The 26,029-nt window shown below is 37.1% G+C and overlaps 1 protein-coding gene across 1 annotated transcript in view; it reads left to right on the top strand.

Annotated features, from left to right (window-relative positions):
- Positions 1-26,029, top strand: part of HSD17B4 (hydroxysteroid 17-beta dehydrogenase 4) — a 65,792-nt gene that overhangs the window by 17,043 nt on the left and 22,720 nt on the right. Inside the window, exons 12-17 of the mRNA XM_074569175.1 lie at positions 8,167-8,273; positions 8,915-9,148; positions 9,563-9,614; positions 11,181-11,252; positions 12,758-12,861; positions 16,571-16,636. Coding sequence (XP_074425276.1) covers positions 8,167-8,273; positions 8,915-9,148; positions 9,563-9,614; positions 11,181-11,252; positions 12,758-12,861; positions 16,571-16,636 — 635 coding nt within the window. The remainder of the gene's footprint in view (positions 1-8,166; positions 8,274-8,914; positions 9,149-9,562; positions 9,615-11,180; positions 11,253-12,757; positions 12,862-16,570; positions 16,637-26,029) is intronic.

Raw genomic sequence — 26,029 nt, 5'->3', positions numbered from 1 at the left:
CCTTCTTACTGTGTGAGAAAATAGTTAGTCACTAAGCTGATGTTACAGATAGTGATAATGAGGAGACAGCCAGAAGTAGCTAATCACCAAGGATGGGAGAACAAGATGTAGTTAATCACTTCAAGGTTCTTTTATGTGTCAAGTAGGTACCCCTGTACCAATTAGGACAGAGCTGTGGCTACTTCAAGGAACATGCTTATCATCCTCAAGAAGTTGGCAAACTTACAGTAAACTCTTACTGTCCTGAGATGGCTCAATACCTTGAAAGGATAATGTGAGGAAGGGTCTCCTTACCCAAATGACCGCCAAGAAGCTCACACTTGCGCAGAAGTGTTTTGCTGACACAGCAAAACTTAATACGCATGTGCAAAAAGGCTATTCGGTCATCTTAATGAATATGTAAGTCTAGGTGGAGTTATGTATTAGGTAGGTGGAATTATGAGAATATTTTGTGTATAAATAATGAGTGAATATCCCTGGTAAGATGTGCTAGATTTGTGGGTTTTCCCCCTAGCACCCGACGTCGAATAAAGCGATATCTCCTCTCTAAATTACTTTTGGGTTTGAGAGCTTTTATTTCACGTAACCACAGAACCAGTGAATTCTTTTGTAAATGTGTAAAATTAATCATTTACTGTTTCAGTACAGTCAGATCTTTTTAAGGAAACTTTTTTTTGTTCTTGCCTTTAGAATTAAAACAGTTTTATCTTTCTTAAGAGTTGCTAGGGAAGCAACATCACTGTCATTTTATGTATTACAGCCAGACTAAGGGTCATGTTTTATTTGATTGCACCTACGAACAAGTAGTAGCAGTGTAATAGAGAGACTGTATTTTCTTTTCAGTCCTGGAATCTTTTTTTTTGGTAGACATTTCCACACTAAAAAGATCTGTCTGGTTAAGTCATTTGGTATAACACAGCAAACAAGTTCTTCCTTACTGCCTTGTGTTCCTGGGGGAACATCACTTCCTTGGCTGGTGACCAAGATGACTTTCTCTTCCAGTTCTTTGCTTACTTTCTTTGTTCCTTCCCATTATTTGTTTGGTTTTTGTTTGTTTGGTTTTTTTAACCCAAAGTGTCTCTGATCTTTCCTGCTCCCATACTTGCATCTCTTTCATCTTCCAAGCTTTCTCTTTGTTGTCTTATGTCTCTCTCTATTTAGATCCATAGTTGCCGTAGTTCGTAAATGAACCATACAGACTGATTTTCACGACTGCTGTACAAGATTTCTCAAGATGTTACCTTTTGTCTGTTAGTGTGAATTACATGTGCTTAGTATCACTGATGGTTGTTTTGTTATTATGCATGCCGTTATTTAGGTCAAAGTTTCAGTATTTGTCAAATTAGGAAACACCAGCATTTAAGTGTTTGGGGGAGGAGGGAAAGAGGCATCCCTATGTACAATGTCAGCTGAATTTCAAAGATACTTAGATACACAGTAGATGCTTAAGCTGTTGGTCCTGAAATCCATTAGGGCATTTCTTTAAAACCTTAGGGATGTGTTTTTAGATGCCTAAACCAAAACCAGAGTAGGAGACAGTTTGTCATTTCCCTCAGATCTTGGTAGAGGATTGTTACCAGCCACACAGTAGTTCAATATCACCTTACTGACTGTTTTTGCTGATTGTTGCTTTACAGCTGTCCCATTTCCAAATGTATGTCAGTTTATAAACGTTTTCTGCCCTGCTATGGAATGGTATTTATAACAACATGATTCCAGCTTTATAGCTTCTGATCTGTTCTCCAACCTGTCACATGTACTATGTTATTTTTATGGGTTGCTAGCAGAAAAATGTTGTAGAAAAAAAGTTGTATATGGGAATTTCTTTTGAAATTTGCTTCAGCATTACATATGATATTCCACATGATAGAATGATTCCACTCCTCTTGATGCTAGTGGGAGAAAAAAATCAGACAAGATTCTGGGCTTTTGAAGTAAATGTGCTTACAATACAACATATCAGGTTTCTACAGTCAGGAAATTGTAGATATTACATTAGCATGAGTCTCCCATCCAGTGTACATGCCTTAACTTCTGTTTGGTTATGAACTTAGCCAAAATACAGCATTGTCCTTTCAGTGTGTCCTGGTTTGAGGTGACACAGATGCTGTCAGGCTGAATGAAACCTCTTGCATTAGTTTATTGTATGTGAGAATCAGCAGAAGGGTTGAGGAAAATTCTGAGGAAGTTTAGCTGAATACAACTTTCAGTTCTATATTAAAAGTTTTTTCTACTGCCAAAGTTTCCACCTTATTGCTTGAAGGTATTCAACTGTCAAATAAGGGAAACTAATTAGAGTACTTGCATTAAAAATGAAAAGCTACAATACCTAGTATCTGCAAGTTTAAATTCTCCCAGAAGATTTCATTAATTTAAGTAATTTGATGCTATGGAGAGCAATCATGTACTAACCATTATGTATGCTTATAAAAAAATACCAATTAGATGAAGTATTTGCTTGTAATATAGTAGAAAATCCCATAATCAGAGATGTTAATCTTGTTTCATAATTTGGGCATACTGATAAGAGCAGTTTGACTTTATTCGTTCTAGACTGGAAAAAAATAGGGGCTTCATCTGTCAGTTGGCTAGGTTTTTTTTTAAAGGTAATTTTTCTTACATGTGTAACAGTCATTCATAACTGAATACTTGGATTCATGTTGTACTTTTTTTTTTACTTAGAACTCTCTTTTTTGCAATCATAGGGGGAAATCATTCTCTTAAAGATAAATAAATTAAATGCTCCACATCTGATGTCTGAATGATCATGCATTTAAGACCCTACCTAGCAAAGCACTCATCTGATGTTTAATTACAGCATGTTCATAGTTATATATTTTAGCTGGGGTCGTTCTGCCAGAGATGCTGAACTCTTGAAGACTGAATGGAACGTGGAATTATTTTTCTTAAAACCAGTTTAAGTAAAAATATCGAAATTTTTCTTTCCGACTTTTTTAAACTTCTTCAGTTTGTAGGCTTAACTTGTTTTCTTGGCACATTGAATCAAGCTAAAAACACTCTTGCTTGCGTATCAGAATATGATTTTGTAGGGTTTGTGCAATTTTAATTAATAGGAAATAGCTAATTGTCACTTGATTTGGCAGTTGATGTTAATTCACAAATTGAAGTTTTTCAGATATCATGATAATGTGCTCCGTAAAGCAATCTTTCTTGGTAGAAAAAGATCCTAGACGAGCAGCTGCTGATTGTGCACTACAGTCTTTCACCCAAACTCCTCCCCTTACCCCAAAAGCCATCTGATACAGTTGCTGAAACTGACTGTCTGCCATTTCACTTTCTTTTTAATGCCTCAAGGGTCTTTGAATGTTCTCTGTAGTTATTACCTAAGCTTTACAGGCTTAGTCCTTAATGTACTTGGAGAAGTACTGGCAGTTCCTCTGTACTCCCACACAGTTTCAGGTATAGTTCTGTTAACTAGCAAAAGATACGATTACTTGTGGATTCACTACATGACGTCTTTTTAACAACAGAAAAATCTCAGAACAGATTTTTTTAAGAAGCTGTGTGAGAATTTAGGCTTTAGGAAATTGAAGAAGTAGAAGATGTAGTTTTGCTTGCGTGTATTCTCCTACATTTCCTTTACCAGGAGTGAAAGTAACCATCTACTTAACGCAACATGAAAATGTCATTGCCTTTGAGGCAGCAGTGAATCTGCAGTAACTTAGGTGTTAGAACTCTTTCCTAATTTGCATGATGATGTTATTTTCTTACAATGATTACCCTAAATAATAGGTTTAGCTTACTTTATACCGCTTCAGAACAAGCTAGAAATCTTTCAAGAAAATAAGCAGGGCATAATCAGAGCCTTAAGGTTAGGACACAGAATCAACTTCGTGTGCATCAGTGAGTCACTGTAACTGGCTCCCTGTATGCCCTTAGGCAGTAGCAATTGCAGAATAACGTGACTTGGCTTAACTAGTACTAGAAAAGAATTGCTCCGGCTCTCATCTGCAGCTGGATCTAGTGAGCTGACATATTTGTCATGGTAACATGATTCCGTATTTTGAGATACTAAGAGGTCCTGTGCTCCTGTGCCTAAGCAGAAAGACCAAATTAAACATGATACAGAAGCTTCTGAATGTGTGGTGCATGTGCCGTAGGTCACAGTTGCACATTGCACTGCGTGTTGGCATGTTGTGTCCGTGTATTCCGTCTCAGACAAAGCTAGATCCAGTAGCCCTTGCCTACATAGTGCACTACTTGTTCTTGTGTTCTAGTCCAATTCTTCCTGTTATGCAAAGGGAGTAATCAAATTGTGTTGTGAGGAAGGTAGAAGACAACTATCCCGATCTTGGAGATTGTATACTGTATACAGCATTTGGTAGTATATATTGCATAGGTTAGTATATTTAGTTGTTTTGTTATCTAGGAAAACAGAATTAATTATGTCTGTCACCCATATGAGGCAATCCCTCCCTCTTTCTCTGTCTCGATTTCCTCCTTGGTTGTGAAGATACAAGCCAGTTTCTGCTAAATCTAGTATTTTAGAGGTCTGTAATCTGCTGTTAAATTCAAATGCATTTTTAATTTCTTAGAAGCTGTCTAGGTACAGAAAACAACTTGAGTCTTCTCACTGGCTGACTTCTGGCACGTTTCAAAAGCTTGTCTCTGGTACAAAGCATATTAATATAAAACGCAGGGAAGGTCTGTATATGTATTTATACTTTGTGTGTATACAAAGAAAAAATTTGCATAAGAAGAAAACTGTTCCAGCTTCAATTTTAGCTTTCTTCATATGTGCTTAAAAAGGATTTAAACACTGGCGCTGTTTCCTCCATAGTTAAGGGGTATGTTTCACATGCAATGTTCTCTAATTGGAAAGTGAGAGGAAATTTTTGGAAAGAGATGGGCTTTGCCATGACTATTTTCAACCTTTGCTCTTCAGGTTAATCTTTCTCAGCTGTCTGCTAATCATTTGCTCTATAATAGCAGACCATCCTGGAGTAGTAGACATTGAAGGTTTTTAGAGTTCACTGACAGTGTATTAACTGAAAAAAAAAAAACCCCAACCAATATTAAAAATAATTGTATTAGTGAAAAGGTTTCCTACAAGGTTTGCTTGGCTGCCTTCCATACCTAAAGGGGACCTACAGAAAAGAGGGGGAGGGACTCTTTATCATGGAGTGTAGTGATAGGATGAGAGGTAATGGTTTAAACTGAAAGACGGTAGATTTAGATTAGTTATTAGGAAGAAACTATTTTTTCTGAGGGTTGTGAGACAATGGAACAGGTTATCAAGTGAGAAAAGTTATTCTTGCCAAAATTATACCCTTTGAGCTATTTCTGTCAGCCTCACCTCTGTGCCTGGGAAGATCATGGAACAGATCCTTACTAGAAGCTATGCCAAGGAACATGGAGGACAGGGAGGTGATTTGTGACAGCCAGCATGGCTTCACCAAGGGCAAATCCTGCCTGACCAATCTGGTGGCCTTCTGTGATGGAGCTACAACATCAGTGGGCAAGGGAAGAGCTATCGGTGTCGTCTGTCTGGACTGCTGTAAGGCCTTTGACATGGTCCCCTGCAACATCCTTCTCACTAAACTGGGGAGATAGGGATTTGATGGGTGGTCAGTTTGGTGCATGAGGAATTGGTTGGATGGTTACGTCCAGAGGGTAGTGCTCAATATCCACATGAGCTCTCTATTGGTATCAGTACTGTGTAATATCTTCATGAATGATGTAGACAGTAGGATCGAGTGCACCCTCAGCAAGTTTGCAGACAACAACACCAAGCTGAGTGGTGCAGCTGACACGCCTGAGGGATGGGATGCCATTCAGAGGGATCTGGACAAGCTCATGAGGTTCAGCAAGGCCAAGTGCAAGGTCCTGCACCTGGGTCAGGGCAGCCCCTGGTATCAGTACAGGCTGGGGGATGAAGGGATTGAGAGCAGCATCCTGTGGAGATGGACTTGGGGATAGTGGTGGGGATACTAGACTTGAGCTTGTAATGTGTGCTCACAGGCCAGAAAGCCAACCATATCCTGGGCCGCATCAGAAGAAGCATGGCCAGCAGGTCAAGGCAAGTGATTCTACCCCTCTACTCTGCTCTGGTGAGACCACCGCTGGAGTACTGTGTCTAGCTCTGGAGTCCTCAATATAAAAAAGATATGGACCTGTTGGAGCAGCTCCAGAGGAGGGCCACGAAAGTAGTCTGGAGCGCCTCTCCTATAAGGACAGGCTGAGAGAGTTGGGGTTGTTCAGCCTAGAGAAGAGAAGGCTCCATGGAGACCTTTTTGTGGCCTTTCAATATTTAAAGGGGGCCTACAAGAAAGATGGGGAGAAACTTTTTAGTAGGGCCTGTGGCAACAGGACAAGGGGTAATGGTTTTAAACTGAAAGAGGGTAGCTTCAGACTAGATACAAGGAATAAATTTTTACAATGATGGTGGTGAAACACTGGAACAGGTTGCCCAGAGACGTGCTAGATGTGCCATCCTTGCAAACATTCAAGGTCAGGTTGGACAGGGCTTTGAGCAACCTGATCTAGTTGAAGATGTGCCTGCTCATTGCAGGGGGATTGGACTAGATGACCTTTAAAGGACCCTTCCAACTCAAACCATTCTTTGATTCCATGATCTCCTTAGTGTTCAGTCAGACACTCACCACCAGCGCATTGCTTTGAGAGTCCAGTCATATCATATATTTTGGTAGAAAGTTCCTTGAGAAGGAGATTGTAGTATTCTTCACCATTATTAAATTACAGGTTGCCTTTATACTGTTTGTCTTAATGATGTCATTGCATGTAGAATACACATTGGTAATCTTTTCAGATTTCACCATTAAGAATGGTAGTTATGTTCCTGCACGGAAATGGGTTGTGGACATGAAAAGTTGAGGAAACGTTTAGGTTTACTTGGAGGTCAAAGCTGTATTTTGCCTTGAAGATCTTAAAGCAATGTGAAAGCCTGCCTTTGGTTCATGCAAGAAAGGTAGAAACAGCCTGTTATTTCTCCCAGCAGCTCAGTATTGCTTTTCCTTCATTCATTTCATGAATAAAAAAAGGGATAAAAGTGACTATCTTTTAAAGGGTTCTTATAAATTACGAATCTCTTGTTTTGCACACTTTCATGTTATATAAATGTCATAACTTCATGTCATGTTATGACAGCAGTCATACCCAAAGATAAAGCTTTTCATTAGTAGAAGATGTGACAACATATGTTTGTTTCATAGATGTTCCTTTTTCTTCATGAGATTCAGGCCACAAATAAAACATTATGATGGTACTGGCAGTGAGACTGGGAAGCAAGAAATAGTTTAGGAAATCAAAATTCCGTAAGAGGGTATGCAGCAAACTTGCAGGATATTGAGAGGAGTGCTGTGCCAATAGAGCAACACAGTGTTAGTCCAAGCAACAGTGCAAGTCAGTATGGGTAGAGGGGTTTTGAAGTGGAGGGGAGCAGCTCCAAGGTAAAGGTAGTTAAATAATGATTTTGGGCTCCTCTGATTTAAACACTTTTGCTGTGCATGATTCTCACCACTTCTTGTTTGATTCTTTGTAATGTATAATATTGATTTTAGCCATATTGATCTTCAAGGAGCAACCTGTCCTTGATGGCCTGCCTTTACTGTAGCTGGGTTCTATATCTCAGCCACGCATCATCTCATTTGTAATCTTGGTATTGTTCAAGCCTCAGACTTATTTATTTATGTGTCTTGGGAAAGAAGGCAACTACCAGGAGATGAGACCTGTTACTTGTATTGCAAATAATCTTCAAGATAAGAAAAGCAATACTAATTTTCAGATATTTACTTCTGAGACAGTTGACACGTAATGCTGATTATCTTCTCCTTAACACTAGTTCAAGGACTAAACCAAAGTATTTGCTGACATGTTCCTCTTGGCTTGAATAGTGACTTATAGCACCAGTTGTGTTTCAGGTACTTGAATTAGATACGTGTCATGGTTGACTGCTGGGTGCAGAACTGATGGAACCGGTGTAGAGATCACTTATCATCAATCGTTGTGTAGATACCTGTAAAATGCAGCACTATGCTCAATTTGCAGATCTATATTTATTTTGTTTAAAAATTAATTGAGAAGTACCAGGGTATATCTCATTTGCTGGCGTGTTTGTTGCATATCTAACCGCAGTGTCTCTTTTATGGCTATTTATAAGTAATTTTTTTCAATGTCTTTTTCTAGAGTCCATAAGCGTATTGAATGATGCTCTAAGTCAGATAGAGTCTCAAGGCAATGTTTCTATGAATTCAACAAGCTCTGGATCAGTGCTCTCTTCATCTGTTGACACAGTAAGTACCTCAGTCTACCAGATGCAGTCAAAGTTAGGTGAAGACCTTGAGCAGAGACACTTATGTTGCCGATTAGCTTCTACTCTGGCTTGCTGTGTGCAAAAACTAAGGTGGGTTTTAAACTGTGAAGGAGGCAGCAGAGTAAGAAACCTCTCCAGACTCCACTTTTTATTTTTCTTATTGATGATGGGAAAACTTAAGGCTAAATAGACTCAGAATCGTTCAGAAAAGGGGCAGGGGACAAGTCTTGTTGGGCAAATGTGGCTTTGCTCTGTCTGCTTCTCTATGGATAGATAATTTTTCCTCATTTCAATCTTATTACAGTGTTACTTTCTTTCATTTGTAGTTTGTTTTAAAAAAAATCCTTGTGCATTGCTGGGAGCAGAGCAATAAGTTAGACTACTTATTCTTGAAGTAAAATGCTTGCAGCAAAATATGATGCATTACATTAGGGTTGCTTGTACTGCAAAACGTACATTAATATTTTACGGTATATTTATTTACTCCTACTTCATGTTTACATGTGGCTATAAAGAGAATGCTCAAATGTGAATTTCGTTTGGTATGAGAATTATAGAAAGAATACAAATGCAGTATTAATTATTATAAAGCTTTATTTTATACGGACTTTTAATTTCCAGGCAAGCATTGTTGGCCGGGAATTGGCTACCAACGTGTATAAATATACTCACTTAGAGCCTATTCTATATGCCCTTGGTGTGGGAATGTCAACTAAGGATCCAGATCACCTAAAATTTCTCTTTGAAGGAAGTGAAGAGTTCTGCTGTTTACCTAGCTTTGGAGTAATTCCTGCTCAGACTTCGATGTTTGACGGTGTTCCTTCTATTCCAGGACTAAATATTGATCTTGCAAAGGTATGTAAGGGTTAAGTATCTATTTTTGTTTGTGCTTTATATAAATAGAAGGTGACTTTAATTAGTAAGTTTGTAATATTAGTAAGTTCCTTTTATTCTAGAAAAGGGAAATTCAATGATTTGTATTCTTACATCCTAAGAAATTCACACCTAAGATGGTATCAATGATCAGGTTTTTTGTTCAATTTTAATTTGTGGTCACTGTGCTTTTATTGAACCAGAAAAATTTAAAACTTCCTTTGAAAATACTTTCTATTGGGGATGAAATTGGAAAAACAAAATAAAAAAAACTTGCAGGGTTTCTTTGTTTGTTCTGAACACTTTCTAAAATAATTGTATATTTCCTTGCAACTGTGGTGGGGGAAGCAACAGAATATATTGATTGTTGTTACAGTGCTGCCTTTCTTTACATAGATGCTACATGGGGAGCAATACCTGGAACTATATAAGCCACTGCCAACTTCAGGTCAGTCCATTTGTGCTGCTGATTTGCTTCTCAGTATGACAACAGTTCCTGTAGCCATATTATAAATGGAAATAAGGAAGCTCTGTTTCCAGCTGGATTTTTTGCATATTCTTTTCACAAGGAGTCGGGGAGAAGAGACGTAACCTGTTGCGTTATTGAAGGAATTCTGAACCTCTGTGTTCTTGGGATCAGGTGTTGCTTTTCTATAGTATACTTAATAAACTTATGCCTAAACTTATGCCTAAATAGGACGAGGGGCAATGGTTTTGAACTAGAGCAGGATAGGTTTAGATTAGACATTAGGAAGAAGTTCTTTACACTGAGGGTGGTGAGACACTGGCACAGGTTGCCCAGAGAGGTGGTGGAGGCCCCACCCCTGGAGACATTCAAGGCCAGGCTTGGTGTGGCTCTGAGCAACCTGGTCTAGTTGAAGATGTCCCTGCTGACTGCAGGGGGGTTGGACTAGATGACCTTTAAAGATCCCTTCCAACCCAGCATGTTCTATGATTCTATGATTTGATATAATAAGCAAATACACTACATGCTGGTGTATTACTCATATAATTTGATACTTACTAGCAGAACTTTTAATTCTTTCTCTAAGGTTTTATCATAGAACTTTGGGGATGTTTACCTAAAACTTCAAGATTGGTTGCATCTGTCTGCTTGTAAGAGGATAAGATTTAAATTATGTATGTGAAGGAGGAATGGACATCTCCATGAGGACGCTAAAAAACAATTACTTTTCTTCCTCTCAAAACTCTCAAGATAATAGTTACTGCAGTAGCAAGCTGTTTTTGCAGATGGCTGTATTTTCCTAGATTACAACACTTGAGAGGTGCTCGTTAGACTCATTCATGATATGCATGCATGTGCCTGGTTTTCTTCATTAGTAGTAAAAAACTTTTCTGGAGTGGAGAAGGAAAACTAAGTACCTTACAAGCCACAGAAAAAAGGCATAATTTCTTTTTGAAACAAAAAGGAGATGTTTGAAAGTTATACCAACTTCAAAGAAGTCTGATAATCAATAATGGCTTGCCAGGACTTCATAAAGATTTTTATTTTTCCATTCCATAGGCTGATTATGTAAACATACATGGTTACATATCTCTCTAGAGCAATAACCTCTTTAGAGACAAACTTCATAAACCCACAGGCCCAAGCTCTGAGCTGAACTTCTCTTCTGTAGAACTGTAGTTATCTCAGCCCTCTTGAAATTTGCGGGCAATCCTTAAGTGACTGGAGCTATCTTTCAAGTTAGAGATGTGTTTGAGTCTGAAATGTGATTTATCTTTAGCTCTGAATACATAAACTATAGCAAGATTCTATTCACACACACCCCCCAAATTTAAATGAAGAAATAAATCCCTGCCATCTGCAAACCAAGGTTTGCAAAGATTCCCAGACACTTTTATTCTAATCACGATGATTGTGATTACTATGACTATTACTTTCATTATTGTGACTGTTGTTATTATTGCTAGTAAGGAAGCATAAAGCGTGATCTGTGGACTTCATTCCTGAAGCAAAACCTTACAACATGTATGTGGTGGTCTTTTCTTACAGGAGAGTTAACTTCAGTTTCAACCATTGCTGATGTTCTCGACAAAGGATCAGGAGCAGTCTTGCTTATAGATGGTAAGAAGGTTTGTAATTTTTGGAGGGGATGCAGTAAAATTTGACAGGCTCAGTTTTTAACTAGCTGTACCAGTAACCGCCAGCCTTTCTACAGTAAAAGCTGTTAGTTTATTAAAGCTCAATGAGAGATGAGAAATGAGCTAATTAGCAATAGCTGTGTAAATGTATGTTGTAATTGTTCTTGGGCAGGTAATGTACTGAAATAATACCAGTGTATTTGGAAGATTATTTCAGAGAAGGTTTGTTGTTTTTTTTTCCTGTGTAGGTGCAATAGTGCACTATGCAAAATGAACAAAGTTCTTCAATGATAATAGCTGGTTCTATCAAAAGGGAGCCATTTTAGATTCTGCCACCCTTCAGCAAGGGGGTGTGTGTGCGCATGTGTGCCTGTGTTTTGTAGGGTGGCTTTGCAAAGGTTAGTCATGTGTGTATATTGTGTAGATTCATCGGCAAAACAACCATCTTTAACAATATGTCCCGAGTTCTTTTTTTATGTCTACATTATTCTTTTCTAAACAACACACAACAAACCCCCATTTCCTTCCTCTTGTATCCAAGTTAAAGGATCAGAATGTCTCTGGAAGTTGATAAGTTGTCATTTTCAGAATTTTGGTATCTTTAGTTGTGGATATACCAAAGTCCCTTAGGAAATTAGACTGAAAGAGTAGGTTAATAGGCAGTGAATTTCTAAACTCTTGAGCTTTTATTCCTTCAGTATAGAGATAAAATTGTAAAAAGGTCCTTGCTGTCACATTTTTCCTTTTAGCTGTGTTTTCTTTCTATACTGGGCTGACATTAAGCCTGTCTGTTTCTGTAACACATTAAAGTTCTTTTTGTGAGCAAAGTCTTAGTGGTTTTAAATTTCTTCCAGAACTGGAAATGAACATTATTACTAATACTGTAAATTTCAGTCTAAGGTGTGAGGGAGTAGAATAGGCATGAACTGGAAATAGGAACCTGAATCTCAATTCAGTGTAAGAAGTTTAACTTCTTCAAAAGAAGGAACAGATGACCTTAAACTAAAGCTTGCTCTGGAGCTCTTTTCATGCAAGGTATTAGTACCACTTTTTGTATGAGTTGCTAGTATGCTTTACACACTAGGGATTATTAATAGCCTCTAATACATCATATTTTATGGCACAATTCTATCATATTTAAATAAATTGCTAATGCAGTGTGAATGCTGAAATAAATACTAATTTCATCACTCTGCTGTCAAATATTTTTAGCACCTTGAATGCCATCAGCGTTTCGATAGCTTATTTTTTAATGCTTTTGTGTAGATAAAATTAATGATAATTTTATTTGAAACCGATCATTAGTCTTCAATAGTCAGGAAGTGACTTGCAATAGTGCAACGTGAAAGTTTGGCTATTGTCCCTTCAGTTGTTAAAATGAGCTTTGTCATGTTTGAGGCTGAAATTTTCTGTTGTAAGAACACATACTAGCTATATGAAAAGGTGATCAAAGACAATATATGACCTTCCTGTTTTGTTGTCTTTCAGTGAATACCTACTGTGGAAAGGACCTAGTGTGTTATAATCAGTTCTCTCTGTTTTTTGTTGGAGCTGGAGGATTTGGGGGAAAACGAACATCAGAAAAGGCCAAGGTAAATTCATGCATATTTATATTTTAAAGAAACCCTTAAAAGCTCCTGTCAGCACCGCAAGAAAAATATTTGCTATATCAACTAGGAAGGATAAACTAGCATTTGAGCAGTGTGGTGGTACAAACTCAAATGGAATTTAAATAGTTCTCCTCATTGAAGAGCGTGAGTGAAAAGGCACTGTTCAGGGCCTGGGAAACCAGTGGTTTTGTTTTGACAATTAGGGAGAAAAGTGAATTGCTAAACATGCAACTGACAAGGTATTCTTACATTCAGGTATTTAAAATTATGGATGTGGAATATCCTGATGGAAAAGAGAATAGAAGATTCTCTGGAAAATGTTTAGAATTTAAATTCTGTGCACTTGGAATTAGAAAATGATGTCTGAAGTTAAGATAAAATTGAAATTCATATAAAATTCATGATGATGTGGAGAGAATGCTCCTCTAGAGGATTTGTATTAGATCTTTTAGAAGAGGGTCTTTTGAAGTCAACAGTGTAGCAGGCTGTAGTCTCGCCCAATTTGACCCAATTAATTCCACAGATGTAAAATCTGCTACATGTTGTACATCAGGCTTGCTAAACTCCTTAAAATTCTGCTTCTGTAGGTCAGATGGAAGATGCTTTCAGTTCAGCTGTCCAATTTGGCAAAAGTCTTATTGACTCTTGGTTTTATGAAACCCAAATGTAAGCTTTGCAAACAGAAGAAACTTTACTTGTTTTGATTTTCTGTATTTAGTTACTCCCAGTCATGCTCTCCATAAATGAACAGAAGAGGAAAGTTTTATCATTTCTTGTTAAAACCTAGCTTGGGAAAGGTTTTATTTTCTTCATCTACTTTTGATCTGAAAAAAATTTACAGACCTCTTAGATGAGAACAAGAAGAGAGAATTGGCTTTTATTTGTAAGTATTGGCTTTCTCGAGTAGATTTGGGGAGCTTTACCTCTCTAATATGTAGCTTTAAAAGTGGATTTTTTGGCTGCTCTTGTTTGGGTATTGGCAGCAAGAGTGACAAAGAAGTTGAGATTTTACATACTTTGTCTAGGGGCCTGCTACAGAACTGTTGGATTGTACCAACTAGACTCATAACAGAGTCCTGATTTAAAGTTGTCTCAGCTCTGCTCTCATGATTGCATTTCAATTTCTGCCTCAGTGCTTACGTTTCCAATTGGGAATACATGATCTATGTGTCATCAGTTTAGCATTACAGTGTGTTCTGCTGCTCCACCTCAGATTGTCTTTGCTTCTGTTTAATGGGGTGGGAGGGCTTTTTATATTTTAAAATAAATTGATACCTAGTGATAATTTCATGTGTATGTATACAGAGTGTTCATGTTTAGTAACTTGTTTTTCATGTGTTAAATTTATGCTAACAGGTAATATTGCAGGATGTTGCTCTAGTAAAAAGACTAGCTTAGTAAAAAGCTGAGAAATACTCAAATATGTAGTGTTAGGCGTGAACTTGAAATTTCTAGAAGAGATCTCTAGGTGTAGCTCTTTATAAGTCTATGTGTCTGTGTGAAAGAGGTTTGGAAAGCATGAAGAGGAAAAGTGAAAAGTAGCATTCTAGTTTCTCACTTCCAGCAGAGTGGAACTCCTGCGTTTTGTGAGGGAATTAGCAAATGACAAACAATATCACGTGAACACATAGTGTGTATTTCCAAATGCTTGAAGTAGCTATTCAGGTACCTGACATAACTATTTTTTCCTTCAATACAGTGTTAAAGGGTAGTGCCAGCTATGACTGAACGTTACTGGGAACTAGAGCATTGAGGCACTACAGTAATAAACAGTCCAAGTGAATAGAGGCCATTTTAAGTTCATTATTTTTGAAAATTTATAATGGTTTTGTACATCTGTAATACTCCAGGTAATGTTCTTTGGGATTTTTTGGATGTAAACTTGCAAGTTTTTTGATTTAAATCTACATCAATTATATAAAAGTTTTCACATATGTAGCTTTGCAGATAAAATCTTGAAATGCCTGCTGCTTCAAAGAGAAATTGGAAAAGCCTCTGTATAGTATAAAAAATTCACAGAATATTATTGCAGACAGTGCATAAAGGTCATTTATGGAACCCTTAATTTTTCTGTCAACAGATTTTATAATAGTGCCTGTAAAAAAAAAAAAAAAAAAAAAAAAAAATCAGTTCAAAGGAAATGTTGCTAGTCTATAGTGGTGGCATCTGTAAGTCCAGTGTAGTGCCTTGGCACCTTTTAGTTAAAAATTGCACTTTAGGCAGATGCAACTTTTTCACTCTATTTTGTGAAGTATGAGAATGCTATAAAAATGATTTTACATTTTAAAATACAAAGAATACCTGTTTCAGGCAGCAGTCTTTCTTGTGATAGAAGAAAACAAAACGTACTCTAGTTAAGCCAACACAGCGATAGCAAATTCAACAGTGGCCTCTGCATGCAAGAGACCAGTTTCAAAGGATGAGTTTCCTGCTTTGTCTTTGCAAACCTTCCCAACTAAAAAGACTTCTACGTCCCTCTGTGCCAAAAAGAAATCCCAAGGGCTGATCAGATGTATTTTATAATGTGTCAGTTTACACATTTATTGTATCCACAAACTAAGAACAAATTTCCAAGTTAGGGTCTATGATGAGCAACATGTGTAAGTCATGTCTCTCCTCTCGAGTTGAAGTTCTCTTGCCCTCCTGGCAGAGAGGTTTCCTTAATTATTCATATGTTGGCTAGTTTTAATGTCTTAATGGCTTGGTATGTCAGGCTGAGTTTCTTTAAACCATCTACAAATAGATGGGCAAGCCATTCTTGTTTTGAAAGCATGTTAGGTAGTGTCCTTGTTATCAAGCTGATTAATGTGTGGGTCCATTGTGGTTCTTTGAAGTGACAAAAGCAGGAGTAATGTTATCAAGTCTTCCACGTAAGAGGTGGCTTTGCTTTGATGGTTTTAGATGTGAAACTACACAGCACTCAGTTTCTTTTGATTTATCTTTTCTTTGGTAAAGAGCTCACACAAACTAAGATAAAGTAGAATTACTACAGGTGGGACTGAAGTTGGTTCCTTTCATTTTAGAGGTTATGCAAGTTTCTATTTGTTTGGATGCTTTTTTTGTTTGTTTTGAAAACCGAAGAAGAGGGGAAAAAAGATTTCAGCTACTTTTATAGTTTTGAATTGGTTATGGTGTTCTTTGTGTTTATCATGATTTAGGATGTTCTCTGTCAGCCTGTTGGTGAAGTTTGTATCTTCAAAACTGAAAAATGAAGCAGTAGCTTGCACAAGGAACAGCTTTTTACAGGAACGTGGGACTTAATATGCAGCATGTAATTGTGAAAACAAAAGAAAAAAAGTGATGTAGTCCATGAGTGAAGTAGTAAATAATTTTGTACTCCATTGTGCTTTTTAAAGTATTCTTTTAAAAGCTTCATAATGTTCTATCAGACAACTATTTTTTCTGAGTGAATAATTCTTGCTTGAGCTTTTTTGGATAGTTGGTAAGAAATGTAATCAAACTGATCAGCTATAACATGTAACTGTTAGCCAAATCTGATGACTCAGGATTGCTATCTTTGTAAAGCCAACCTTAATAAGAGACTTTTTATATTTGTCTGTAAATGTAGAAAGGCTAGGAGAAACTTTAACAACTTTGTAAATGGTGTTTCTTTTTATATGTACATATTCTGGCATGGGTATGGATAAAAAATTTTTGCAGTGGAATATTAATACTACTACTTTTGCTTTAGGTAACAGGGAATCCACCCAAGAGACCCCCTGATGCTGTAATTTCTGATGTCACAACAGCTGATCAGGTAAAGTTTTGTATGTTCTAGGTGTGGAAATGTTTGTTTTATTTTGAGAAAGGAGCCTTATATGACATTCACTAATAGTTCAAATTTTCTGATATAACTCAGGTATTTATATATTTGTGTGTGTTTATATACCTATGTATAATGTGAAGCTAAAATTTGTGCTAGGTTAAGTTATGACAGTGTGTTTGGTGTACTATCTAAAACATTCTTTTCATGAGGCTGATGCAATTTTATAATTGTTTATTACAAAATTCTACATAGAAGGAGGAAATAAACATTTGTATTCTGTTGTAGTTTAAAAAAAAGAGGTTGAAAAATCTGTGAAATTTACAACAAAGGAAGCAAACAGAGCATGATCAAAAATAAAAGTGTTTAAAGTTCACAGTTTTGAAAAAGTTACGTTTCTGTAGTAATAGTAGTCAGGGAAACCTGAAATACTGACAGATGTCTTTCCAGGCGTGTTTCGATCTGTCCACAGTCCCATTGGTTCCCAGCATCTACTTTCCATAGACAAAAACCTGAGTAAATAAATGTATCCTCCTCTGAAGGTAAACATATGCAGGTATCAGACAAATAAGACAGGAAAGTCTGGAGCTACCACTATCAAGACACTGAGTAGTATTTTCAAAAGGACCTTAGCCATGGCAGGAAGCCATAGCTTTTGGAGGTGCAATTAAAATGTTGAGCATCAGCTGAACTGTGGTAACTGTGATGTCTGCTTAGCCTCTGATTATATATGGAGTAATTAAACTTAAGTCTCACGCAGCTGATTCATGTGCTTGAAGTCCAAGTTAGCCCTACTCACTTAAACCAGGAAAGGGAGTTTAGATCAGCATTTCTGTTTTTATCACTGATGTACTTGCTGCGTCCAAAAATTCACAACGTTGGTCTAGAAGGTCCAGATGTCTAATTCTTCTGAATAGGCTTGTTTGAAAGTTGGCCAGATGAGCAAGGAGCAGGGAATGGTGAGAGAGTATTTTGTTCCTGGGAGGTGTTTAAATGTAGTGAAAGGTGCTCTCTAGTAGCTGGTGCTTTATTAGAAAACATATAGGAAGCCTAGTGCCCCAGTAGTTAAAAAATATTTACTTTGAATGTTGGAACCCTAGTTCAGATTTCCCTCTGTGTGATTATATCAGAATTGATTCCAGGTTCATTAATTTTCAGATGACATTTATGATCCCCTTGTTCATATGGTAATCTTAATTTCTGAGCCTTAAACTCTTATGTCTGGAATTGTTACTGTGTATAAAATGCTAAATTCATGAAGTAAAAGAGGATGGTAGTGACCCTGTAATGCAGAGGTTGGGAAGCTTCTGCAAAATTAATTTCTGGAAATAAAGCTGATGACACAGAGTAGCCACTACACTTGTTTTATTTTAAGATCAACTTTGACAGGTAGGTATATGAAGAGAATTCCTCTCCAATTAGATCTTGCAGGAGCCACAAGTAGCGAACTTTGAGGATTGTAAGAAGGCTTATCTGCCAAATTATTCAGTAGCATCTGTGCTTAAGTGATGATGCCTGTGTACAGGAAGGGTAATGTGTAGAACTTGGGAACTTTATGGGCAGGAATACAGACTTTAATGTGAAGGACAGCTTGGGGAAATGTTTTCAAGATTTTACGTTTATGTGTCTGTGGAATGACACATAACTGCCTAAAATCCTTTTTGAAAATGGAAGCTGGCACACAAATTGCATCGAAGTTTCTGAAATTTTTTTTCTTGATGTTCAAATGAAAAAGGTTTTGGCAGAAATGGCTGTTGCCATTCAGCTCTTGAATTAGTATAGAGTATGAGACAGACTGAAAGAGTCAGTTTGCAGACGGCATTTGAGTTAACTTCAACTGTATTAATTTCCAATGATAGCTGTGACATTCACCGCTCAGTTTTTGTGTTACCACAATTAAGTGGCTAAGCTGCTTTTCATAATTACCATTTTTCTCCCTTAACTTTTCACAGCATGTTCATGTAGTAAACTTCCTGATAAGTAGACCATCATGCGTATTTTAAAAATGCTTGCAGTGATGACTGCTATCTTTCACTGAAGTCAGTGACTGGTTATATTGAAAGTTATATTCAGTTCTAACTCAACTACGCTGGGTTAAGTTTTTTTCCAAGAGGAAGAATGTTTTCTAAATGCTTTCAGACAGGAGGATGTGCTGCGTAGTGAAGAGGATACTAGGAATAGAGGGCTAATAGCCGTTTTTGCCCTTCACCATGTGTTTAGCAGATACAGCCACGTACAGTTCCTTGAAAAATGATTGTAGTGTGTCAGTGGCTGTTGACAGAACAAACTGATCCTTTTGGTTAGTGGTATCAAAGACTAATAGCAGGTAGTATAATAAATGTTTATCCCTTTCAAATCTGTTCCCATTCCTTAGAAGTTCTTTAAACACCAGCCGGTGCTTATGAATGAGTTGCAGCACCATGGTGTAAGCTGCTTAAAGATGAAAAATAACCAGTTAAGAAAAATTTAGAAGTATCTGACCTTCTCAAAGTCTTTAAGGCTTAAAATTTGCATCCTGCTGAAGAAGGACATAAAATATTTCTACTGCGCGTGTTCATGAATATTTCTGCAAAGAACTAGGTGACATTTTTTCCATCTTGCCCTGTAGACATGTGCGTGTGCTGTAGTATTTTTCTAGCTTGTTCTCTGTTCTGTAACTTGAGCTGTACTTTACTAGATATGCTGCCATAAATCTTTTGAATAAAATGGACCTTTTGACAGAAGATCAAGAACTCTAGAGAGTGTTTGACTATTGGCCGTTTAGCAAGAAATGAATCATTCGATTTCAACCCTGTAGGGAATGTTTAATGTAGTTACAGAGCATCAGTATCATCAAGCTACTCTTGTCCTGCCAGTTTTTGAACCAGGGCCTTAAATTAATCAATCAAGCAGATTTTGCTGAATAGTTCCTAATGCAATTAAGAATCACAGGCAGTGAACGACTTGTATCTCTGCAGGGTTTTGTCTCAATAGAGTTTTCTTTTTACTCTGTTCCCAAATGTTTTGATTTCTTGGGAATTCATTTTCTGATGACACACAAAATAAGCTGCAGTGGGTATTTAAAGTGGATGAGATCCAAGTGATGCAGGTCACTTTTGAGGAAGGAAACAAATATGGAGTTGGGAGCATTCTGTGGGTGTTTTGTTTGTGTTTTTGTTTGTTTGTTTGTTTATGGAAAAACTCACAGCATTCTGATATTGTGCAGGTTGCCTCCCAAGAGATAAACTGTTCTCTGTCTTCAAATATCAGAATTAATATTCAGAATACACAATGTTGAGACAATAAATAAACAGTATAACAGCAGCCCATAAAATGGCATTTTTCAATAAGTCGTTTCAGTTTTAGTCTTCTGTGTTTCCTCCCGCATTCTTCTGAGAGCTACCTGTCCTGTTTGTCATTATGGAAAAAGTAAAACAGTAACATGCAGAGTTTGCAGAACTTTGAAGTTTTTGTTAATGTCAGCTCATTTCAGTAAAATGTCTAATAATTTTAAGAGGTGATTACCAGCTGAAAAATTCTCTTTCCTTTTTGCTTGCAACATTATCATATATTTCACTAAAGCATCTTCCTACTGTAAATTCTGACTTTGTGTATTTGTTACGTACATTGATATGGAGAAATAGACGTGACAAAGAGGTAGAAAAGATAGATTTTGAAAAACATGGTGTCTCAGCCTACCATGCTTTGGAACCAGCTGTTGTACATGCAACTGTGCCCCCCTACAAGTCTCTGCAAAGCTGTGTCGTGTGACCTATCAATCACATGTGTATTCCTACCAGAGCTACTTTTCCATGCAACTTGGGTATCTCAAGCACATGATACTTCAGCTCTGTGGTTTCCAGGGTCAGGAAAGTTGGGTGTCCTTGCTTTCAAAAATTTCTAAATTCCTTTTTAGAGCTGATGAAACTCGGACTGATATGTGTCTGTTGGAGGAACAGCTTTTTGATATCCTGTCATTTTTAAGTTGCTTTCATTTGGAAGACTACAATGATTTTTTTAAGTGTTGCAGAGTCTCTAAAAAGATAAAAATTCCAAATAAAGCTTGCTTTGTTTGTAGGCTTAATCCCCTTTGTATGCAGTGCTTTGTGATATGATTTTCAGTCATGTAGGCATAAATTGGTGTGTTTATTCCCTCTCCTTCAAGAACTCCTTTCATGGGCAAAAAGAGAGCTCTAGGCATGACCTGAGATAGATAGCATAGTTTTCCTATGTTATTTGTTGCAAGAAGTTGTGTTCTGAGAAGAAGTAATGAGAGGAAAACAATCTTATGGTTAGTGATAGGTTGGAGCTGTAATTCTTCAAAAATGGATTTTCTTTGCTTTGTCCATAAAATTCCTATGGCCTGTGGGCAGCTGTTACCTAGATATCCCAAAGTACTCAGACATGGGTGTTGCTCCTTAATCAGTGTCTGATAGGAGAGAATGAGACGCTGGAATTTGGAAGATGAAATCTGGGAGTTGGACTAGCAGGAAGGTGTCTGAGCATCACAGGCTGAAATTGAAATTGATGGGGTCTCTCCTCTGAACTTGTACAGTGTACTTTGAAAATGTGTTGCGCTTTGAAGAGTTAGGCCTTCAAATGTTAAATTGGGGAGCTGGAATTGGTTTCTGCTGCTGACAATTATGACCTTTTCTGCTGTGTTATAGTTTCCAGTCTATAAAGGAAGGATGTTTATAAATGTTTGAGGCATTTTCATTGTACAGAGAATGGTTAAAGGAGTGGTGTACAGCATCTGATGGTGATTTTTGAGAATGTGATACAGTGAGAAGCATAAAAAAACCCAACCCAAATACACAGCTTAGGGTATATAGTGGTTCTTTACTCATTCAGAAATTTTTAGAGAGATTCAGTAAATTCACACCTAGACTAATCCGATAGGTTTTAAAATATACAACTGTGTAAAGTCTTCTGTTCCAGGTATACATCAGGCATTGACTGACAGGGTGTGAAGAAATCACTGCTTTTTAGTGGTTGGTTTGTTTGGTTGTCTTTTTGGTTGTGTTTTTTTTTTTTTAATACAGTTCTTTTCTGTTTTCTCTGAAAGCGGAGTAAATATTTGGCACCTGCCATGTTTCCAGTAGTGTCATCGGCATGCTGTGACTTAAGACTGAGGAGTGTCCCTTCCCTACCTGAGTCATTCTTAGTCTTGCAGTCCTCCTGCTCATGCTGCTGTCCTCTAGCTACCTGAATTTAATTTTTCACTGTGTCAAGTTCAGCTAAAACTGCAGCTCTTTATGTAAATGGAAACAGTTGTGAAGACAATTATGCACAAATCCATCTTGTTGTAGAAGAGTGGACTTCAAAATAAAAACTTATTAAAAAGATCTTGGAAGGAGAGGTGCATGGGAAACATTTAAGAGCCTAATGAATTATTGAACTAAAACCTACTGTAAAATGTCCTCTGCCTGATGGTGTGATAAGACCCTTACAAGCTTCTGTGTAATTGGGATGTGTATGCTTACCTGTGGAAAGTCATCTTTTATTATACACAGATTTCATTTATGTTTTCATTTTAAACATCTGTAAATATTTGTGTGTGTTTTTAGAAACATATGCGTAGGTAGAATAAGTAATCATTAAAATTATATGGAAAAAGAAAGAAGTTGGTTATTTCCATCTTATGTTTGTTCCCTTGGGGAGATTTTATGCTTATTTTAAACAGATTAGAAGGAAAAAGTTATAGGAAGGCGAACATTTTGAGTTAAGGTCGTTTTTTGAATGAGTGCAATAAATCATGTGAGAGAGAAGGTGATGAAAACATGTGCATGGACGGGGAAAGTATGGTTGGAGGACAGAGGGGTCTTTTATGTCCTGCGCTGTAAAGATTGTAGTACAGCATTGCCTGAAAACATGTAAATTTAAATTAACTTCAGAGAATAGCACAAGACAGCCTCCTGAGAGCCTCAGATGATTTTTTTTTTTTACTGTTTGTAGCATAAATAATTTGTTTCATGAGAAAATGAAGTGCTGCAGTACGTTCACAGATACGGAGAGCAGGCCAGGAAAAAAGTGCTTAACAACAAAGGATGATACAAGCAAAACAAAGAGATGTGAAGCCATTGCAAGGATTTGATAATGTTTTCTTAATTTGTCTAGAGATTCCAGTATGCAGAGATGATACTCTCAGAACCCTTGAAATTGTGTAGTGAGTGAGCATTCATAATAGTAATTACTTTAAAAGTTTGTTACAAGTTATGAGGCTGATTTCAAGACTTGTACACACACACCCCCCCCCCCCCCCCCGTGTTTATTCCTGTTGGGAAGATCAGAATGTAATTTTCTAATCATTGCGATTTTGAAAAATAGTTGAGGGCTTGGATTACACTAGCATTTTGTGTGGTAAGATGATAAAAGAAGAAAAGGTACTAGCCTGGTAGTTATTTTGTTTAAACAAGATGCTCTTTATTACCAAGAGTTTGTTTGCTCCCCTTATCTATGCATGTCCTAGTAAAGAATATAAAAATTGTTATTCCATTTAAAATTCCCCAAACCAAAGTGGTTTGTTCGTTTGACTAAGAGAGGCACTGTTAAAGGAAAGGCTTCTTGTAGATTTGACATTCTACTGAAAAGTGGCTAAAATTCTGTGAAGCTGGTGCCAAAACATATAAATTGATTTTTAGATTTGAAAAATATGTGGTAGGGATAAACAGTAAAGACGTGAATAGTGTGGGGTGAGGAAGGAGAAAATACGTAGTGCTGTTTTATACCTATTCCTGTTTATATCTGTGTATGTGAAGGTGTTTTAATTGAACATTTTAGTAATTCTTATTCTTGAGGGAGTCAAAGGTATGTAAGGAATAAGGTGGGTTTGGATAGTCCAGACCACTGAGAACATATAATTGGAAACCTAAGGCAATCCAGGAAACTATATACTTGTATTTTTTAATTACAGTTTTGTTAAAAAGTGGAATCATGTGTGATCCAGATTTCCACAAAATATATTTAGGCATTGGAAACTATTATGAGCAACTTAAACTGCTGATTTTGTTTATTTTTCACGTACGCCTACTTTGAGAAAAACAGTTATCTGGAGGAACAAATAAATCCTTTTATCTTTCTTTGTGTTGGTTTCTACCAGTTGCACTTTCCTAATATCTCTCCTTACGCTTACAGAGATAATTAATTAAAAAAGGAGAAATGGCAAATGGGGATCTCAAATAGCCAAAGAGTAGCTACTTAATTTTAAGTACACTGAATTACTTAAGTACTGTGCTAAATTTGAGCCCTAAGCATCAGCACTGCCAGTTAAAATGGAAGCATTCATTATTCTTAATGTAAATTGAGCTCATTGAAATGTGTAGATGAGATTTGTGGCTTTTTAATTCATGAGATTGCTTGACTGCATGCTCTTACTTAAATAAGCTGTACATACATGTACACACACATATATACCCCTGTACTTGTTAAGATAAGCTCTTGGGCAGAGCTCTTTTACTTCCTGGTTAGAAGGGAAAATATATGGATAGTTGGCTTCCTTTTTTGTTAGCTTTACCACTGACCTTTATTGCAGTCTGCAGGCAAGACTGAAAAATTGGCACAGACAGGTTGGATATCGCCTTTTCTTTTGTGGCCTGGCAGAACTCCCAAATTGCTAGGAAATGAGACTTGACAGTTTGTGTTATTAATTGGAGAACAATCTAACCATATTATGACTGACTTCAATCTAATGTCCCACATCAGTTGACTCTTGTCATCCTCCAAGGATGCATCCCTTTTTCTCTTTTTTTTTTTTTTTTTTCTTTTTTAATGCTATCACTCAAGACTTCAGGAAATGTCATTATTCGAGGAATATAGAAAGTAGAGCCAGCAAGGCTTTAAAACAACTCTCTCTCTCTTCTCATGTAGAATGTAATCTATATAATGAAGTAATACCAAAGACCGTGGTAAATGAAAAGCAGTTTGTTGGCAGACCTGACTTGGCTGCATTGAATCTGAAATAACCTTCTGCGTGACTGTTTTATTCAGTTCGGCCTGTATGTTTTCTAGGTGTGACTAGTGCCACTCTAGTTGTTGAAAGTACAAGAAGATAAGTGTTGTCTCCCATATTCATGTGTCAGACTTTTAGTTAAATACATTGATCACATTTAATTCTCTGAGCCTAATTATTTTCTAAATGCTACACTTATTTTGTTAACGAAGCACAAGTATTTTTTACTACAGTAATTTTGAAAAGCATTTGGTAGATTTATTGTCTCCCAAATGGTGCTTATTATCACCCCCAATAAATGGCTAGTTCTTATTACAGCTTTAGTAAGCAATAGTTGCTTTCAGCTTAGTTGAGATTTGAGCTTAAAACATAAATTTGTCGTTTTTATGCTACATAAATAGAATTTTCCAGTACTACAACTAAATGTTATTTAGTTTGAATTAAAATTTATTACAACAGCTCCTTAGTGAAAATAGCCTCCTGGCAGCTTTTATAAAAATTTAAATTAATGGAAGAATGAAAGTGAGACCTTAGAATTTTAATTTAGTTAAAAAGTCATTTAATTATTTAATTTCATAATTTCATATCTGGCAACTTTTATTTTCTAGTTCTCAAGAGTGGCAATTTGCTGTTAGATTTTAGACTGTCTTGAAAGGAAACTTCAGTAATGAAGGGCGATACTCTACTTTGTAGAATTCTGTCAAGAGCAGCTCTCTTTAATTTGTCAGGTTTAATTTTTTTTTTAAAAAAGGAACTAAGGGTCTGTTCCTCTTCCTCACTAAAAGTCTCTTTCATAGTGTTATAACTTTGATATTGGTGGCATTAACGCCTTAGACAGGTCTTAGCAAAGAAGGTAGTGCTACATCGAGGTTGCTCATCTCTACCTTTCGACTATGAAAACACAGTTTAACAACTACTCAGGGGAAGAGTGGGAACAAGCGAAGACTTGTCAAGTCAGAAGAGCAGCATGTACATGTTCTTCTCTGAACCCCTGCTGCTGTGGGGTTTTTATGTGTGTGATCGGGAGTGTGGTGGCACTTTTAGATCCACATTTTTCTTGTATTTGTGTGAGCATTGAGATAAGAGAGAACAATAAGTGAAGGGAGCAGGTCCTTGCCGTGGTTCGTAATTATTAGCCTGTTTCCAGCTGTCTCTTACCACTCATCACTTTAGTTCAGCTGCCTTAGTGGTGTAGTAGAGTGTAAATATTTACATTGAGTTTGCTTTCCTGTTCCACCCTCATCCAGCACTGTGTGTTTCACCACACACTTGTTGGGTGCCCCCTATAGAATTGCCTCCGTGGCGTAGGATCACTTGGCAGTCCATTTGGCTTTCTGTTTTGGACTTGATTGGGCTTGTAGATTGCTAGATTGCTAGCTGAAGAGTCCTGGCACTGGAGGATACTGCCTTCAGGAGATCTTGACTTTATGCTGCTCACCAGGTGAGGTATTTTAGTGATT

Source organism: Larus michahellis, chromosome Z (genome assembly GCF_964199755.1).
Source record: "Larus michahellis chromosome Z, bLarMic1.1, whole genome shotgun sequence".
In the NCBI taxonomy this organism is placed as follows: Eukaryota; Metazoa; Chordata; class Aves; order Charadriiformes; family Laridae; genus Larus; species Larus michahellis.
The sequence above is the reverse complement of the archived record's forward strand: the minus strand, read 5'-3'. Positions and strand labels throughout refer to the sequence as shown.